Source organism: Neoarius graeffei, chromosome 10 (assembly GCF_027579695.1).
Source record: "Neoarius graeffei isolate fNeoGra1 chromosome 10, fNeoGra1.pri, whole genome shotgun sequence".
NCBI lineage: Eukaryota > Metazoa > Chordata > Actinopteri > Siluriformes > Ariidae > Neoarius > Neoarius graeffei.
The window spans coordinates 36,464,674-36,485,709 of NC_083578.1; the positions used below are offsets into that span (position 1 = coordinate 36,464,674).

Consider the following 21,036-nt stretch of genomic DNA (forward strand, 5'->3'; position numbering starts at 1 on the left):
AATATCTGGCACAAAAACAACTTCCCCCTCATATATTATTTGCCTACTGCTATGGAACACACTTTCATAAGCCTATTTAGATCTGAAAACTTGTGTCTTATGGAACAACCCATTTCTTCATTCAGTATCAAAATACAAAAATAATTTCCAGTCATACTTATACCATAGCCATTCTATCATCTTTGTCAAATGTGTATTTGTAGAGTAATTTCCAATGGAATCAAGTGTAACCAAGGTTGTAAAACAAAGACTTTTTTTCTCTCTCTCTTTGTACAAATCTAATAGGCTAACGTATTAATTCCATAATGGGAAATTCACACAACCACAAACATTTTCTTCTTTTCACATCCAATATCTGGCACAAAAAAAAAATCACTATATTTGGATATCCAAACATAGTGATTTTTTTGTTGTTAACGGCGCGCGCACCGGAGCTCGTTAGGCACGCAGGACTGACACTGTTCTGCGCAAGCGCAACACAATCGCACTAGAAAGCATGTTCAAGCTGTCAGTGTAGCTGCAGTCTTTTTAGTTGCGAATTGCGAGTATGTCCACTTTCATCTCTCTGTGATACACAAGTTTTGATCAGCAGAAAATTGGCATATTTTAATTTTGCCCGGCCAGTCATGGCCGATCACGTGAAAATCGGCCGATTCCGATCGGCAGCCGGTCAATCGGTGCATCTCTGATTCAGATTTTATGCTTCAGATAGCATCAACTAGGCATCCCTGCAAGTATAACAACATTTTATTTAGGCTAGTGGGAAATCCTTATTTATTGTGAATGTCAAGCCATTATTAATAACTTAAGCGGGATAAACGGGATAATGCAATAAGGCCGGTTCTTCGCGTCAAGCTGCTACTGTATGCATCAAAATTGGTTTATAGCCTGACTCAGGGATGTCTGTTTCATGTAAGCCAAGAAGGCTATGATAAAGCTCATCATGAGCACGACGTAGGCTACCTTTTAAAATAAGGGGTCGGAAGGCGAATCGGGAAGGCTGCGTTATTTTTAATTAGCCTAACAGGCAAATGGCAGGCCTGTGTACACGCCTCTCCGTCTCTCTCTCTCTGTCTGTGCATGCACGTGAACGAGAAGAAAGAACACTATGAATGAACGGAACAATAAGCAACGGAATTTTTTTTCCCAAAATCGCGAGTCTGATTGTGTGGCGATAGGAATCCATTGTGTGGCGCTGCGCCACACAATGGTCTATGTATGGGAAACCCTGGATTTTGAGTGGTCTATGGCTTCATTGCTGAACTATTATTGTTATTGGATGCTTCCATTTCATCATAACACCACAAGGCAAAAATTTCATGAACTGAGTTATGGCAAAAGTGGCATCCTATGACAGTGCCACATGTAAAGATGCTGAGCCCCTCAGAGCAATCCATTCTACTGCCAAAATTTGTCTATGGAGATTGCATGGCTATGTGCTTGATTTTATTAACCGATTAGCAATGAGTGTGGCTAAAACACCTGAACTCAATACTTACGAGAGGTGTCTATATAGTTTTGGCCAAATAATGTACTTGTGAAGCCCAACCATCAGTTGGGGCCATGATGACCAAACACCAACTATGCTCGGTGGGTTATATTATTAGGACGTCCTAACTCCTGCAAAGTGCTTTATGGTCAGTTACATCATGGATGATACTCATCAGGAGGGCAGATAATAAAAAAAAAGATAAAATAAAGACCAAATAAAGCTTTCTATGAAAAAGTGTGATGTAAGGCCTGAGAACCTGTAGGTCGCTGCTGCTGATCATAGCACCTGGCAGTAGCTCACCCTCAATAGGACTTGGACATTGTAGGAGAATAGGACTGCTAGGAAGTAGCATAAGCAATACAGGAAGAAGACACCTAAGGATGTTGCTAGAACCAATACTACTCATACATGCCCCATCAGTAACAGAACCTATCGTTCCAGGATTGGACTGTTTGGCCATCTTATAACCCTCTGTTTAAAGGAGCAGGGCTCTACACTAACTTTTTTTTTTTTTTCAGGAGCACACATGCTCCCAAGTTAAAAATTTTAGGAGCACAGGGGAAAAAAATGGGGGCACAAGCACAAGTAGGTTTTCATTTTAAAGGTTTATTGCAGCGCAAACCTTAGGCACACCAACACATAAGACGCAAAATTCAATTGAGAATGAATGAATGAACAAACAAATGAATAACGAACAACTAAATGAATGAACAAACAGTAGCTAAACAGAGAGCAGAGCTCAGCAAAGCTAACATCATCAAGGACAGCTCTCACCTTGGCTGTGAGTTCTTTGACTGACTTGCTGCCCTCAGGCAGGTATTACAGGTGCATCAAAGCAAGGACCAACAGACTCAAACATTTTTTTTCCCACAGGCCATAACCACCTTGAACAATTAGCCTTTTTCACATTACGTCACTTGCAGGGGAACTCATATCCGTTTTCAGCCTTTTGAATGGAAGAAGAGGTATACGGCGGCAACATATGTTAGGCCCCGGTCACACCGCCCGAACTTTTGCTGGAGCGTTCCTTGAACGGTAGGGAGGGGGAGCCGAATTTTGACAACGCTCGTCACCACGCACAATATGGGAAAAAAAATCGAAAACACGGGCGTTGGCTTAGCGGTGCACCGCTGAAGCCGCCGTTGCTTTAGCGGTAGCGAGCGGTAGCGAGCGTTGGTATAGCGGCGTTCTGCACATGCGGGCTTTGGCTCGGCGGGGGTATAAAGTTGGTTTAGCACCAATCATAGCAAGTCTCTCAGCATCCATGGTGATACAGTTTTACTGTAACTTTGAGCAAATTCGATATAGATGAGGTCTGAACTCGACGGCAGCTCGATTCCAAATGAGCTCCTGGTCCATTTCTCCCCGTATTCACGGGCACAGATAGAGGGGGGGACGGGGGGGGGATTCGTCCCACCCACTTATAGGGAGGAAAAAACGTCTATGCTGTCTGTATAAGGCAAACCTCACGGAAAAATCAAAAGACTAATTACCATTCGGTTTATTGAGGTGCACAGCAGTGTATACATAGTTGCAACAACTCACATAAAACAAAACAAAGACTGATATTCGGTTGGTTGAGCTGCGCAGACTGCACAGGTTGCGAGCTCGAGCTTGGTTGCTATGGTAACCCACAACAAGCTTGACAGGCATATCGGGGTTGGGGTTGGTTTGCTGGCAGCTTTGTCCCCCCCAGTTTTTTGTCCCCCCCAGTTCAAAAAACATATCTGCGCCCCTGCCCGTATTTATAGCCAAATTCTGGTCCCGCTCCGACACCTCTATACCAACACCAAACCAAAGTTCATCGCCGCCATGGATAGCTGCTTCAACGCCCGACACCGTTCCAGCAACCCCGTGTCCGCTCGTAAAACGCTTACAACCGCTCCACCGAAGTTTGTGCAACGTTTAATCGCCGCCCGGGCAACGCTGGCGAAGCAGCGGTGGTCCAGCGTTCAAGATTTCTGCGTTGGCCTAGCGGACCCAAGCGTCCACGAACTTGCGTCTAGCGGTGCCAAACTTTGACTGGGCGTTGGTGGAGCAGGGGTGAACTTTGCCGGGGTGGAAAATTGCCCCCTCCTCACCGCTCACAATATTTTGTGCAGCTCAAAACTTTCGGAGCGGTAGGAGGGCCCCTCGAAAAACATCAGCGGTGGCCAAGCGTATACGGCATTGCTTTAACGGGGGCCAACTTTTGTTAAACGGTGGTGAACGGTTACGAGCGGTGATGAATTTTTTTCACCGCTCCAGGAACGCTCCAGCAAAGTTCGGGCAGTGTGACCGGGGCCTTAACAAAACTGTGTCATTCACAGATAAGATAGATAATATTGCGCATTGTTGTTTATCATTATGTATTGTTAGCGACCATTCCAGTCACCTATCTGCCTTGTTTTGGAAAGGAAGTTTACTGACTTTCTATGGTTGCTACTTGTTAGCCAGCAGATTAGCATGCCGCCTCTTCTTCCATACAAAAAGCTGAAAACGGATGTGAGGTTCTTCTGCAAGTTACGTAATGTGAAAAAGGCTAATTACATGCACTGACTGATGCCACTTCTGGCAGGTGCAACAATGCACCAACAAGGACCTAAAAGGACAATATTCTCACACTTACCTGATACAGTGCAATACTTATTACAGTGCAACCTCACAGAGCAACTTTTTAGTTTTTATAGCTTTTGTATATTTTATATTTATATTTCTACACTTTTACATCCATACCCAATACAATGCAATACCAAATACAGTGCAATATCCTGAGTTTTGTAGCTGAACTGAGTTTCTATAACTAATGTGCAATTAACATCTGCAACTCAACATGCCCAGTTGTGTATATATATTCTTTGTTTTTCTGCTGTGTTGTGACATGCACCATTTGTATATACTGTATATGATTTGTTTTTCTGCTGTGTTGTATGTTCCCATCTAAATGTTTGCACTGGGATGTGTGCTTTCCATCTCATTATTCTATTCTGTTTCCACCATCATTGCTTTTAAAAAATGCCGTTATTCTCTGCATAGCGAATATATTTCTCAGCTCGGTCCGAACCAGCTCTCAGTTATCTCTCAGTTGAATGAGCTGATGAATCCCTAAAAAGCACTTTTCCCACCTAATGCCACACCCACAACATACAACTGTGGGAAAGAGGGGCAATCACAGAAAGATGAGTAGAAAACGGGAAATGTTACGGGGATATTTATTTTGATAGTAGGCTATTGTAGCGTCAGCACAAAAGCACCAGACTCAACTTTAACTGAAAGTGTTATTCAGTAGCCTAAACTTATTCAAGCTACAGACCAAGAAGAATAAAAATGCTGAAATCTCATGTCCTGGTAAAACGCACTAGCATGGCAGAACGGCAAAAAAAGTAACTTTTTCACTCTCCCCCCGGCTACCGTGGGAACCACCGCAGTGCAAGACAGAGGCAATGCACGCAACTACAGACAGGGAGCAAGGTGCAGGCAGAACACACACACACACGTACACAACACTGAACACACACACACACACAACAATACAGGCCGTTACTCGTTACACTGCCATGATGCTACAAGCATGTGTCTCTCCGAGAGGGAGCAGCCCCTCCCTCCTGTGTGTGTGTGTGTGTGTGAGAGAGCGAGCAGTCCCTCCCCCACCCGCGCGCTGAGCGCAGAGACACAGAGAGGCACACAGAAAGTGAAGGATTTTCTCAGAGTGCTCCCTCCAAACAATGGGGATTTACATGAAAACGGAAGGAGATATTCACAAAATTCTTTCACATTGAGCACTACAAGGCTCTGATGAACACATTGATGTAATTTTCTTGTCTCTAGTGTAAAAAATATTAGGTAGGCTATCCAGCACTAGATTTACATACTTTGCAGTTTAACGTTTGATACATTTTAGAAATGTTAAACTCGTCGCGTCTGTGCTCAGTGCTTTCCTAAATTGTCGGCCACAAGAAGCCCTCGCACAAATGTGTGTGGGTTTTTTTCGTCGTTCGCATGCCGAAAAATTCGCTCGCAAATGCGAGTGAAATGTGTGCACTGTAGAGCCCTGAGGAGATACGCAGAGCCTTTATTTTTAAATAAATTTCTGAGTGGATAGTATCTCCATCCTTGACGCTTGTATGCTGCATACATCAGACCCTCCAGGATTTTGCCATGTTGCGATTTGCAACTTCAATGCAAATTCAACCAATCCCCGCGAATTCAGGGCTATGTTGCAATTATATCCAATCCCTGCAACTTTCCCGCAAATTTGAGCAATCGTTGGCGACGTCTTGAGGTGACGTCGACAAACTACATTCCGCCTTACTTCCGTGTATACGTTCAAGAGAAGCAGCATGTGTGAGTCAGTGTTTATATAGGCTTAAATTCTGTTACTCAAAGTGTGTTATGTTTACAGTGAAGGACTGTGTGCACTTTCCATTATTTTTTTTTACTTAATACAAGAAATTAATGGATGCCAACATTTTTGCCAAAATGGTATTTTATTTTCCATTGTTTAGGCAGCTTCAGCATCATACTGTGAGATTCTGTTCAAATTGTTTTTTTTTTTCCTTCTATGAAGCCTGAGCCATTTATTTTATTAGTTTATGATTGTTTAATTTAGTCTTCAGGAGAGACTGCCTGCACACAGTACTAGTATTAATAGTTTTTTTTTCTTACATGAAAGCTGAGGCATTTATATTATATTTTAAGGTAACTTCATGTTGTGCTGTGAGGTTCTATGCACTTTAACTTTTGAACCAACAGGTGCATTTGGATAAGTAAAGCCTATTTTTCTGCATTTTTGTAGTCCTGGTAATCTTTTATATTGGTAAAGTTGTTTATAGCACCATTTCTCAGTGTCTGTTTTTTAATCATTAGTTTTTCAGTAATAACTTAACATACTGTATCACTCAATTTTAATCTCAAAAAGAGAAAATCGCCACAATTTCTTGCAACTTTAACTTCCTCCCGCAATGTAATCGCAACAAAAACCTAAAAAATACTGCAACTTTCATCGCAATTTTTTTGAAAATCCCCTGCAACATCAGACATTTTAGCCTGCAACAATCACAAAAAAAGCCCGCGAAATCCTGGGGGGACTGATAAATGGGAATAATATATATATATAAATAATTTTTTTTTTTTTTTTTTTTGAGAGTTAAAATCGACCGCAAAGTTGGCATTCGAGCTGCCCCGCTGAGCCAGACAACCCTGAGTGCGTGACGTCACAGCAGGAACCGGTTTTAAGGCCGAGGCCTTTTACAGCTAAAGCCCAAAGTCATATAAATAAAATATTTACGGTGAAAGTAAGAAATGCCGTTACCGACTTGCTCAACTAAGATTGATGACTTCATTGATTGTGGGTTGACTCTCATTAAAACAGGATACAGTGGTGCTTGAAAGTTTGTGAACCCTTTAGAATTTTCTATATTTCTGCATAAATATGACCTAAAACATCATCAGATTTTCACACAAGTACTAAAAGTTGATAAAGAGAACCCTGTCAAACAAATGAGACAAAAATATTATACTTGGTCATTTATTTATTGAGGAAAATGATCCAATATTACAGATCTGTGAGTGGCAAAAGTATGTGAACCTTTGCTTTCAGTATCTGGTGTGACCCACTTGTGCAGCAATAACTGCAACTAAACGTTTGCGGTAATTGTTGATCAGTCCTGCACACCAGCTTGGAGGAATTTTAGCCCGTTCCTCTGTACAGAACAGCTTCAACTCTGGGATGTTGGTGGGTTTCCTCACATGAACTGCTCGCTTCAGGTCCTTCCACAACATTTCCATTGGATTAAGGTCAGAACTTTGACTTGGCCGTTCCAAAACATTAACTTTATTCTTCTTTAACCATTCTTTGGTAGAACGACTTGTGTGCTTAGGGTCATTGTCTTGCTGCATGACACACCTTCTCTTGAGATTCAGTTCATGGACAGATGTCCTGACATTTTCCTTTAGAATTTGCTGGTATAATTCAGAATTCATTGTTCCATCAATGATGGCAAGCCGTCCTGGCCCAGATGCAGCAAAACAGGCCAAAACCATGATACTACCACCACCATGTTTCACAGATGGGATAAGGTTCTTATGCTGGAATGCAGTGTTTTCCTTTCTCCAAACAGAACGCTTCTTATTTAAACCAAAAAGTTCTATTTTGGTCTCATCCGTCCACAAAACATTTTTCCAATAGCCTTCTGGCTTGTCCACACGATCTTTAGCAAACTGCAGATGAGCAGCAATGTTCTTTTTGAGAGCAGTGGCTTTCTCCTTGCAACCCTGCCATGCACATCATTGTTGTTCAGTGTTCTCCTGATGGTGGACTCATGAACCTTAACATTAGCCAATGTGAGAGAGGCCTTCAGTTGCTTAGAAGTTACCCTGGGATTCTTTGTGACCTCTCCGACTATTACACACCTTGCTCTTGGAGTGATCTTTGTTGGTCGACCACTCCTGGGGAGGGTAACAATGGTCTTGAATTTCCTCCATTTGAACACAATCTGTCTGACTGTGGATTGGTGGAGTCCAAACTCTTTAGAGATGGTTTTGTAACCTTTTCCAGCCTGTTGAGCATCAACAATGCTTTTTCTGAGGTCCTCAGAAATCTCCTTTGTTTGTGCCATGATACACTTCCTCAAACATGTGTTGTGAAGATCAGACTTTGATAGATCCCTGTTCTTTAAATAAAACAGGGTGCCCACTCACACCTGATTGTCATCCCATTGATTGAAAACACCTGACTAATTTACCTTCAAATTAACTGCTAATCCTAGAAGTTCACATACTTTGGCCACTCACAGATATGTAATATTCGATCATTTTCCTCAATAAATAAATGACCAAGTATAATAGTTTTATATCATTTGTTTAACTGGGTTCTCTTTATCTACTTTTAGGACTTCTGTGAAAATCTGATGTTTTAGGTCATATTTATGCAAAAATATAGAAAATTCTAAAGGATTCACAAACTTTCAAGCACCACTGTAGGTGTTATAACTTATGCAGCATACATGTACATGCATTTTCACTGATAAAACGTAAAAGGCTAATTAAATAATCAGATGAACTGAGAATCACATTCTGAAGCAAATTAAATTCTTATACTGGTAACTTAAATACACAATACAAGTTACATGTATTAATCTAAATGCAGATAAACAACTTTTTTTTTTTTTTATCCAAATGAGAGTCAGAGCTTACCCGTCTGTGTTCTCGCTTCTTGAAGGCCAATTGTTTTTGAAACAATCTGACTTTCAGTTGTTTGTTCAGTTCTCCGTTCATTCACAGAGACGCAATGATATCCAGTTTAGAAATAAGACGGCTGCTCCACTCATTTACTTTTCTTCATACTGTGGAGTCCACCATTAGTGCTGGGCTCAGGCAATTACTAAAACCCGGGACGGAACAGGATGTCACCGGTTTTAGCAACAACTGCAGGAAGGTCACTGCCTGAGCGATATGTCCCATCCCGTTCCGTCCCAGGTTTTACCAACAACCCTCGGTTCACTCAGGAGGACTGGTGCAACTGAACTTACTTTCCTTTTAAAAAAAAAAATACTTGTAGTCTTTTCCTTTAATTGTTGGTACTGTACCCTCTTTCAGTACGGGCTTATAGCCAACGCTCCTCAACAGATCAGAGGTCTCATACGAGTCTTCAGTAAAATGTGCAGAGCAGAGGAGAGACCACTTCGTAGGGGCCCAATGTGCCTGTGAACTTCTCACAAAACGCGTCCAAATCTTTGCAGTTTGAACATTCTTGGACTATGAATGCAACACAAGTCCAGCTTCTGTCATGTTGCTGCACCGGCCAAAACCACATCTACATGGCACGGCGATAAATTAGCTCAAAATGGAGGATCGGAGTTGCAGTCAGCTCGATGAGACTGATAGACTTCCTGTTGTGACGTTACGGACGTCAAGGTCATTCACTCAGACCGCTACCTATATGAATCACTTTAATTGTAAAAATTACGATATTAGATTTATTGTGAACACTTAAAACTATTCCTGTGCCATTCTTGAGGTCTCAAGGCATTTATAATTGAAAGTGAGGCCATGGCTCTGGGTATATGCTTTAAGGACAGAATCTGATCATGTCATCCACTTATGATGGACAAAAGCATGATTGTGTGTGTGTGTGTGTGTGTGTGTGTAAAAGACATCAGGGATGGAAAGTAATAAATTATGCATTCTCATTAAAGTCCTTAAGTACATTGTTCAGTGTCATGGTATTTGCAAGGAGTATATTAATTTATAGTACTTTCTTCCTATCTAGTACTTTTTTAGTCACCATAACAGTTAAAAAAATGCATGTAATCCCCAAAGAATATAAGCCAATTAAAGACGGCATATACAGATTTTAAATAATCCATCCATCCATCCATAGCCACTTATCCTATGCAGGGTTGCAGGCAAGCTGGAGTCTATCCCAGCTGACTATGGGCGAGAGGCAGGGTACATCCTGGACAAGTTACCAGATTATTGCAGGGCTGACACAGAGACAAACAACCATTCACACTCACACCTATGGTCAATTTAGAGCCACCAATTAGCCTAAGCTGCATGTCTTTGGACTGTGGGGGAAACCAGAGCACCCAGAGGAAACCCACACAGACACGGGGAGAACATGCAAACTCCACACAGAAAGGCCCCCATTGGCCACTAGGCTCAAACCCAGAACCTTTTTGCTGTAAGGCAACAGTGCAAACCACTACACCACTGTGCCACCTCAATTTTAAATAATTTTGATACTCAATGAAAATAAAGCAGGGCGGCACGGTGGTGTAGTGGTTAGCACTGTCGCCTCACAGCAAGAAGGTCCCGGTTCGAGCCCCGTGGCTGGTGAGGGCCTTTCTGCGTGGAGTTTGCATGTTCTCCCCATGTCTGCATGGGTTTCCCCCACAGTCCAAAGACATGCAGGTTAGGTTAACTGGTGACTCTAAATTGACCGTAGGTGTGAATGTGAATGGTTGTCTGTGTCTATGTATCAGCCCTGTGATGACCTGGCGACTTGTTCAGGGTGTACCCCGCCTTTTGCCCGTAGTCAGCTGGGATAGGCTCCAGCTTGCCTGCGACCCTGTAGAACAGGATAAAGCGGCTAGAGATAATGAGATGAGAAGTGCTTCAACAGAAACATCATGATAATCTGCAAAAATTAAGAGCCAAAACTCATAGAAATATCAGTGTTTCATACCTCAATGTCAAACCTGTGGTGGTGACATAAGTAACCTCACCAAGAGTACACACAGGTGAGAATCATCATGCATTACCTGTGAGTCTGACCCACAAATATGACAAGACCATATACCTCCACTGCTACACACAGGTAAGCCATTAGCTAGCTGAATAAGCAAGAATCACTTGACATATCTTTTGATTAATTACAGAGGATGAAACTCTTTTAAACTGAAGGTGTCACAAAGATGTCCAGTAGTGCTTGCTTGTGGTAAATATTGGATATCTAACTATTCCTATTGCCTATAGATGGTAAGCAAGGTAATATGGAAGGAGCATTTTTCCTAGCTAGCTAATTATAGAAACATATTTCTTAAAATTAGCTAGATTGTTAGTTAACAAACCTAGCATGCAACAGAAATCCCAACAGCATTTGGTTAAGTTACAACACCTTTTCCAAAAAGTTGGGACACTGAGTAATATATAAATAAAAACAGAATGTGATTGTGGTAGTAGGGGTGTGGTCGAGTGTCAGCTGTGAATGTGTAAAATGTGATGAGATGCACCTGTGTCTAATTACTGGCTGTCTATTAACATGTTTCTGTGTGTCTTTCAGACAGCCAGGAATGAGAGCGCTGTGACACCCTACCATGTGTGTGGTTAGTGTGTTTATGGGTCATGAATAGTCAATGAAATGTGTGCACAATAAAACAAACTTACCTGTTCTGAAACCTGCTTCCTGTTCCTCTGTTTCCCAAAGTCAAAGAGTTGTTACACTGGTGCCGAAACCTGGGACTGAGGAACAAATGCCACCATGGGATCCGAACCAGTCCGAGAACTCCTACAAATGCTCACAGATGACCTCCAGCACCAGCAGCATGCCCTTGTCGCACTGTCCATCAACCTGGGCTAGTGCTTCCAGGCTCTGCTTGAAGTCCAGGCAGAGGATCTGCAAATGATATAGAGCTGGGTCCAATCTGCAGGTGCTCCAGCTGTCATCACTGCAGCCAGCATGCCCATTCAGCTGGTGAAGATGGGGCTGCAGGATGACCCCGACGCCTTCCTTGAGCTGTTTGAGCATGTTGCAGAGGTGAGCTCATGGCCAGCCTCACAGTGAGCAGCTCGCCTACTGCCACTCCTGTCGGGGGAAGCCCAGCTTGTGGCTTGACAGCTCCTGGCCACCACCATGCAGGAATATCCCCACCTGAAGTAAGCCATCCTACAGCGGGCTGGTTGTGGCCCAGAATAGCAGCGGCAGCACTTCACCTTGCTGGCTTATGGCAAAGTGGGCCAGCCATTCATGTTTGCCCAACAGCTTTGAGATGCCTGCCGACAGTGGCTTCTGGCTGGCGAGAATGAAGTCAAAACCATCATCGAGTGAGTGACACTGGAGCAGTTCGTTGCTCAGCTGCTGAGCGGGACATTATTGTGGGTCCAGTGTCACTGAATATCACTGGATGAGGTGGTCTGACTGGCTGAGGATCATCTGACGGCATATCCGGGAGCAGGCTTTGTTACAACTCCCTCTCTCTCTCTCAATCACTTTCACTTTCTCCTTCCCCCTCTCCTCGCCCCTCCCCTGCCCCTGCAGAAATGGGGGCCAACTCCCCCAAAACCCATTCCCTGCACCCGTGTCTATCCTCGTGTTTCTATTCTCCCTTCTCCTTCTGTGTCTGTGCTGCCATTAACCCCCTCTCTCTCTCTCCACAGATTAACTCATTCATGCCCACCAGAACCAAGAGTGAGCTTGGGCAGGTCTGTAGGCATGGAGGGAAGGTGGGGAATCAGCATTTCTGCAAGGAGGCAGGGCTACTGATTTGCATCCCTGATGCACCTCAGGCTTTCTCTGATCAAGCAGGGACATACAGGATAGTTGTGAGTATGCAAGGGGATACACATCAGGCTTTGGTGGATTCAGGTTGCAATCAGACCTCCATACATCAAAGCCTGACTCAGTAGGGGGCACTGGGAAATGCATGTTTGGCGAAGGTTAAGTGTGTGCACGGTGATGTACACAAATATCCACCAATGCCCATCACTATGCACTTCCGGGGAAAAAATCATAATGTAGAGGCCGTGGTTAGTCCAAGCCTCACTCACACACTGATTCTGGGAACCAATTGGCTGGGGTTTAGAACATTAATGAAACTGATTGTAGTGGGTGAGTCCTGCAGTAGCACATTATGGGGGCATCCCGCCGCAACATTGACTGGGGAGGTGGTCCCAGGATCATCTGCATCACCATTGCATCATGATGACACAGAGAGTGGGGAGAGCTTTCCTCCCTCTCTGGGGAATCCCTTAGGGGACTTCCCACTGGAGCAGGCGCATGACGAGACCCTGAGACATGCCTTTGACGAAGTGAAAGTAATTGATGGTCAAATCCTCCAGCCTAATGTTACACTTTCCTTCCTGTACTGTTGTATTAGTAAGGATAGGCTATATTGAGTGATGCAAGACACTCAAATGAAAGAAAAGATAACACAGTTGCTGGTCCCGAAGAGCTGCAGGTAACTTTTATTCCTTGCAGCTCATCATAATCCTATGGCTGGGCATTTGGGGCAGGATGAAACACTGAATCGTGTCATGGCCTGTTTCTATTGGCCAGGGATTCGCACTGATGTCCACAAGTGGTGTGCGGCACGTCGCAAATGCCAGCTGGTAAATCCAGCAGCCACACCAAAAGCGTCATTGTGCCCATTGCCAGTCATGGAGATCCCCTTTGAAAGAATTGGCATGGATCTCATAGGGCCATTAGATCGATCTGCAAGCGGTATCTCTGTGTTAGTTATTGTGGATTATGCAATGTAGTACCTGGAAGCAGTGCTGCTCCGCAGTATCTCAGCACACAATGTTGTGGAGACACTCTTTTGCGCTATCTCTCGAGTCGGGATTTCGAAAGAAATCCTGACTGATCGAGACACTAAGTTTGTCACACATACTGCATGAATTATATGAATTGTTGTGGATTAAATCGATCCATACTAGTGTTTATCATCCGCAAACAGATGGGCTGGTCAAACGATTTAACCAAACACTTAAAAACATGATTCGTAAGTTCGTTCACAGGGATGCTAAAAATTGGGACCAGTGGCTTAACCCTCTGTTGTTTGCAGTGTGTGAGGTCCCACAAGCCTCCACTGGATTTTCCCCTTTTGAATTGCTGTATGGGCGCAAGCCCAGTGGTGTCTTAGACATCATTAAATAAAATTGGGAGGAGGGGCCGTCTCAAAGCAAAAATGAAATTCTGTAGGTCCTTGACCTGAAAGCAAAACTCCACGCACTGAGTCACATAACCTAGGAGAATTGTGGCTCTGGCGATGGTAATTCTGGAAAGGGCAGAGCTTGGACTGGAGGTAAGTCTAAAAAGTGTGGCCCAATTCACCCTGGTCCACTGTGGAGACCACCTCTCACCATCCCAGAGAGCACAGGTGATTAGGTTGCAGGATGAATTCTCCGATGTGTTCTCGCTATTATAGGCGGTTCATACCTAACTTTTCGGACATCACCAGTCCGCTGACTGACCTTGATTCATAAGTTTTGTAAGTCTAAAAAGGGGGCACCAGAGCTGGTCCAGTGGATGGAGCCATGCAAGTGGGCTTTTGCTCAGGTAAAGGTGGTTTTGTGTGGGGGCCCGCTGTTGCATTCTTCTGACTTTTTTTCTCTCCCTTTTGTTTTACAGACTGACGTGTTGGACAGAGGGCTGGGGGCTGTTTTGTCCCAGGTGGTGGAGGGGGAGAAGCGTCCAGTGCTGTACATCAGCCGCAAGCTCTCCATGTGAGAGTCAAAGCACAGCATGATAGAAAAGGAATGTCTGGCCATCAAGTGGGCGGTCCTCACTCTTCACTACTACCTGCTAGGATGCCCATTCGCCCTCTGTTCTGACCATGTCCTGCTCCGGTGGCTCCACTGCATGAAGGATGCCAACTCATTGGCATCTGGCCCCTCAGCCCTTCGAAGTGGTCCACAGCCCGGGGGCACAGATGGTGGTGGTGGATTACCTCTCCCTCCAGGGGGGGAGTCAGCTGCAGGCTAGATGGCTCCCCAGCCTGAGTTGGGCAGTAGGGTTATGTGGCAGCAAGGACGTGGTCAAGCGTTGGCTGTGAACGGCAAGGAGGCAGGTTGAACCTAGTCTGGCTAATGCGACTTCAAAGCTCTGCGAGCATTTGGTCTGGCAAAGATATTAAGCCCAACCATTTCCCAAAGCGAGTGGTTGACCCGCCTCCCTGAAATGCCTCAGTTTGCTACTGGTCGAAGCCAGAAAAGGCTGTGACAAAGCTTAAACCAATCACATCACTCTTTCCTCTGACGTATGTGACGCGACGGAAACTGCTTGAGTAACAGGAAGAAGATAAATACCTCCAGGGCTGCTCTTTGCTCCGTTTTCAATGAGAACTTCCCGTTGAATGCTTTCAATACAGCATCTACCGCTGTGTCAAAGGTTTGCTGCTGCTCCATGTTCGTAATGTTTCTAGTGAATGAAGCGCTTCCGGCATAGATTCTGTAAACAATCTATGGCTTCCGGTCGCAGTTCTACTATGTCACTGCCTTGAACACACCTCTACCCAGGGCTGTTGGAGATGCTCAAAGTTGATTGGCTCCCGATTTTTCGGGAGCTTGGAAGAGCTGGAGATAGCTTGCCTTGCCAGACTAAGCTCGCAACAGGCCCTCGTGTTGTGTCACACTTAGGATGGGCGGGCCCAGGCTAGGTTGAACCAGCAGGTAATGTGATGAGGTGCACTGGTGTCTAATTACTGGCTGTCTATTAACCTGTGTCTCTGTGTGTCTTTCAGACAGCCAGGAATGAGAGAGAGAGAGCTGTGACATCCCACCGCATGTTTGTTTGGTGAATAGTCACTGAAAAGTGTGCACAATAAAATGAACTCCCCTGTCGTGAAGCCTGCTTCCCATTCCTCTGTTTCCCAAAGTCAGAGAGTTGTAATGATCTGCAAATTTTACTGAGAAACAGAGATTTTATTGTTGTTTCAAAAATATATGCCCATTTTGAATTTGACCCAAGCAACATGTTCCAAAAAAGTTGGGACAATGCCATGTTTACCACTGTATTGCATCACTTTTAACAACACTCATTTGGGAGACCAGTTGCTGTAGTTTTGAAAGAGAAATATTGTCCCATTCTTGCCTGATGTAGGATTTCAGCTGCTCAATAGTTCAGGGTCTCCTTTGTCATATTTTTTATTTCATAATGTGCCAAATGTTTTCAATGAGTAATAGGTCTGGACCACAGGCAAGTCAGTTTAGCACCCAGACTCTTTTATTCCAGAGCCATGCCACTGTAATACATACAGAAAGTGGTTTGGCATTGTCTTACTGAAATAAGCAAGGCCTTCCCTGAAAAAAATCAATTAATAAAATTAAATTTAAAAAAAAAGTCAGCTGGATTGCAGCATATGTTGCTCCAAAGCCTATATCTTTCAGCAATTGTGGTGCCTTCTTAGATATGTAAGCTACCCATGCCATGTGCACTAATGCACCCTCATACCATCATAGATGCTAACTTTTGAACTGTGTGCCGATGATAAGCTGGATGATCTTGCTCCTCTTTAGGATATGACATACATGATTTCCAAAAAAGAATTTCAAATTTAGATTCGTCAGACCACAGGACAGTTTTCCACTTGTCTTCAGTCCATTGTAAATGAGCTTGGGCCCAGAGAAGGCAGCAGTGTTACTGGATATTTTGTATATATGGCTTCTTCTTTGCATGGAAGAACTTTAACTTGCATTTGTGGATGCATTAACAAACTCTGTTTGCAGAAAATGGTTGTCAGAAGTGTTCTGAGCCTACGCAGTAATTTATACGACAGAATAATGTCGGGTTTTTAATGCAGTGCTACCTGAGGGCCCAAAAGGTCATGGGCATCCAATAGTGGTTTTTGGATTTGTCCCTTGTGTATAGAGATTTCTTTGGATTGTCTGAATTGTTTAATGATATGTACTGTAGGTGATGTGATCCTCAAATTCTTTGCAATTTTACATTGATGAATATCATTTTTATCACAGTGATAAAACTTCCCCATCTTTACTTCTGAGAGACTCAGTCTCTCTGGAATGCTCTTTTTTATACCCAATTATGTTACTAATCTGTTGGCAATTAATCTAATTAGTTGAAAGATGTTCCACCAGGGGGTAGCACGGTGGTGTTGTGGTTAGCACTGTCACCTCACAGCAAGAAGGTCCTGGGTTCGAGCCCAGTGGCAGACGAGGGCCTTTCTGTGTGGAGTTTGCATGTTCTCCCTGTGTCTGCGTGGGTTTCCTCCAGGTGTTCTGGTTTTCCCCACAGTCCAAAGACATGCAGGTTAGGCTAATTGGTGGCTCTAAATTGACTGTAGGTGTGAGGGTGAATGGTTGCTTGTCTCTATGTTAGCCCTATGATGACCTGGCGACTTGTCCATGGTGTACCCTGCTTTTTGCCCATAGTCAGTTGGGATAGGCTCCAGCTTGCCTGCAACCCTATTCAGGATAAGCGGCTACAGATGATGGTTGGATGTTCCACTAGGGTTTTTTTTTTTTTTTTATCTTACATAACTTTTCAGTCTTTTATTGTTCCATCTCAACTTTTGTTGAAACATGTTGCTGGCATTAAATTCAATGAGCTTATATATTTAAAAAAAAAACACAATTTCTCAGTTTCAACATTTGATATGTTGTTTTGTACTATTTCCAATGAAATATAGGGTGTCCATAATTGGAAATTCACCACATTGTTTTTATTTACATTTTACACAGCATCCCAACTTTTATTTTGGAAGCAGGGCTGTAATTCAGGTCAGTATGTTTTATACTCTTTCCACCACTGAAAGATACATCTAAGGTGACATTGGTGTATCTGTCTCTTGGTTGTCCAGAAAGTCTCTTCACTGACATTTCTTAAAATGCTTTTTTCCCCTCTGTGGGAAAGTTAATTCCTTCCAAATAACTTCTTTACTGACGACTTTCTTTTTCAGACAGGTTTTTTTTCTCATATCTCTACTACCTGGTACAACGGGTCAGAAAATATACAAATAAGGAGGAAGTAGGAAGTACAGAAATGGAACATCTGACTATGTATTATTAACACAAAGGTAGCTGGGCTTCATAGTATTAAATTCCTTATCCAGTGTACCAAAAGTGCTCTCTCACTATCCCAAATATAAATTTTATTTCCAATACATCCAATGTAATTGAAATCTTTTTTGCACCTTAACTACCCTGGACAAATAACCAGTTCTATTATCTCTTTCTACAATGGTTTCTGAAAGACAAAGTGAATTCCCATGTTAATTAACCGATGTTAAAGACATTATTTTGATTAATGTTCTTCATTTGAAAGAAGGTTCTACACTGTCAAGGACCAATACTGTTGTGCCACCTCTAATGTGAAATATCATTGCAATCATAAATGTTAAATTCTATTAAATTTTAAAAGCATTTTCTTTTACATGTTCCTGGTTTAACATATAAATAGCAATAAGCACACTTGGTTTTGCATGAGATATTGACATTACTTCAGTAACATAATTCAACTTTCTGATTTGAACTGACACAAAACACCAAAAGATAGCAGTGGCAAAAATAGTTTAAGTGAGTTTAGTGATTTTACATACATTTCAACAAAATGTAACACATACAGTCACTCACATTTATGGAAAATATTCAGGATACACACATATGCTCAATACAGATAAAGATTTCTTTATTTTACAGCTCAAAACAATTATACATTACCATGGTCGCGCCGCTTCCCCCCCTTCCACTCATAAGGAGCTTGTGTTGTGCAGTTTGGATGCATGTACATAAAATATAACTCTGTAATGGGAATGTTCTCTCTCTCTCTCTCTCTCTCTCTAGGCTATTTGCATATACCTGCTCCATGAGTGTAATTTGCATGCCACTTGTTCCTTATCAACTGAAATGATCTGAACAAGCATTTTGTTTTTCCTCATAATCTTATACCTTAGTGTAAGCTCAGGCTCATTACCAGGATGATGTATCATGCCCCAAGCAATCATTAGCCAAATTAAGCATAATTAGTGATTACAAGATTAAAACATTTAGGTCCAAGCATGTTTTAATAGATTGGGTTTTTTTTTTATTATTTATTAAATCAGAATATCCAATGGTGCTTGAAAGTTTGCGAAAACTTTAGAATTTTCAGTATTTCTGCATGAATATGACCTAAACCGCCCTGTGATGACCTGGCGACTTGTCCAGGGTGTACCCCGCCTTTCGCCCATAGTCAGCTGGGATAGGCTCCAGCTTGCCTGCAACCCTGTAGAACAGGATAAAGCAGCTAGAGATGATATGAGATGAGATGAGATGACCTAATGACCTAAACCATCATCAGATTTTCAAGTCCTAAAAATAGATAAAGAGAGCCCAATTAAGCAAATGAGACAAAAAACATTATACTTGGTAATTTATTGTTGATGAAAACGTTTCCAAATTTTTATATATATATATATATATATATATATATATATATATATATATATAGGGGCGGCACGGTGGTGTAGTGGTTAGCGCTGTCGCCTCACAGCAAGAAGGTCCTGGGTTCGAGCCCCGGGGCCAGCAAGGGCCTTTCTGTGTGGAGTTTGCATGTTCTCCCCGTGTCCGCGTGGGTTTCCTCCGGGTGCTCCGGTTTCCCCCACAGTCCAAAGACATGCAGGTTAGGTTAACTGGTGACTCTAAATTGACTGTAGGTGTGAATGGTTGTCTGTGTCTATGTGTCAGCCCTGTGATGACCTGGCGACTTGTCCAGGGTGTACCCCGCCTTTCGCCCATAGTCAGCTGGGATAGGCTCCAGCTTGCCTGCGACCCTGTAGAAGGATAAAGCGGCTAGAGATAATGAGATGAGATGTTTGTGGAAGTGTATCATGGCATGAAGAAAGGAGATTTTCTGAGGAACTCAGAAAAAGAGTTGATGCTTATCTGGCTCTAAAAGGTTACAAAACCATCTTTATAATGTTTGGGCTCCACCAATCCACAGTCAGGCAGGTTGTGTACAAAAAAAGGAAATTCAAGACCATTGTTACCCTCTCTAGGAGTGGTCAACTAATAAATATCACTTGAGCAAGCATGTAATAGTCTGAGGTGAGATCACAATGGAACCCGAAGTAACTTCTAAGCAACTAAAGGTCTCTTTCACATTGGCTAATTTTAATGTTCATGAGTTCACCATCGGGCGGCACGGTGGTGTGGTGGTTAGCGCTGTCGCCTCACAGCAAGAAGGTCCGGGTTCAAGCCCCGTGGCCGGCGAGGGCCTTTCTGTGCGGAGTTTGCATGTTCTCCCTGTGTCCACGTGAGTTTCCTCTGGGTGCTCCGGTTTCCCCCACAGTCCAAAGACATGCAGGTTAGGTTAACTGGTGACTCTAAATTGACCGTAGGTGTGAGTGTGAATGGTTGTCTGTGTCTGTGTCAGCCCTGTGATGACGTGGCAACTTGTCCAGGGTGTACCCCACCTTCCGCCTATAGTCAGCTGGGATAGGCTCCAGCTTGCCTGCAACCCTGTAGAACAGGATAAAGTGGCTAGAGATAATGAGATGAGATGAGTTTACCATCAGGAGAACTGTGAAATATCATTTGGACAAGTCAAAATGGTATTTTAAGTTTTTTGTGGATGGATAAGACTAAAATAGAATTTTCTGGTTTAAAAGAAAAGCATTATGTTTGTATATTTTCATATTACTCATTTGTGGCAGTGGGGGTGTGATTGAGCATCAGCTGAGGACAGACAAGAGGAAGGTTTAACCAGCAGGTAACATGTTATGAGTCTCAACTGTGTCGGATTACTGCCAATTTATGCGTGTGTCTTTTGTGTGCTTGCAGAGAGAATCCAGTGACCAGATAGACAGAGAGCTGAACAACACAGAGCTGAGTAAAACAGTGGAATGTAGTTGTCAAGTTTATTTGGATAGTGCTTTTAACAACATACATTGTCACAAACCAGCTTGACAGAAAATTAAAGATTTTAAACATGTGCTAATTTTATCCCTAATAAATTTATTTATCTATCCCTGATGAGCAAGCCTGTGGTGATGGTGGCAAGGAAAAACTCCCTCAGACAACATGAGAAAGAAGCCTTGAGAGGAACCAGACTTAAAAGGAAACCCATCCTCATTTGGGTGATAACAGATATCATGACTATAAATAATTTGCTTCTATAACTGTGACCTACTGTATGTAGTCACAAAGTGCAACTTTGTAACCAGGAAATTGATGATAGTTTTAGCATGCAGTCAGTTTTGTTGAAGTTATCAACTGTTCATTGATGGAAACTTGAGTGCAAATCTTTTCATGACAACTGCAGTCCAAAAGTTATCATGGCAACTGTAGTCCTCAGCCATCATAGCAAAATTGTAAGAGTCCAGAGCCATCTTCCAAATGTGACTTTCGAC

The 21,036-nt window shown here is 43.0% G+C and overlaps 1 protein-coding gene across 1 annotated transcript in view; it reads right to left on the minus strand.

Annotated features, from left to right (window-relative positions):
- Nucleotides 1–18,441, minus strand: part of si:dkeyp-117b11.1 (B-cell linker protein) — a 262,865-nt gene extending 244,424 nt beyond the window's left edge. Inside the window, exon 1 of the mRNA XM_060931747.1 lies at nt 18,368–18,441. Coding sequence (XP_060787730.1) covers nt 18,368–18,400 — 33 coding nt within the window. The 5' untranslated portion in view covers nt 18,401–18,441. The remainder of the gene's footprint in view (nt 1–18,367) is intronic.
- Nucleotides 18,442–21,036: the final 2,595 nt, after the last annotated feature.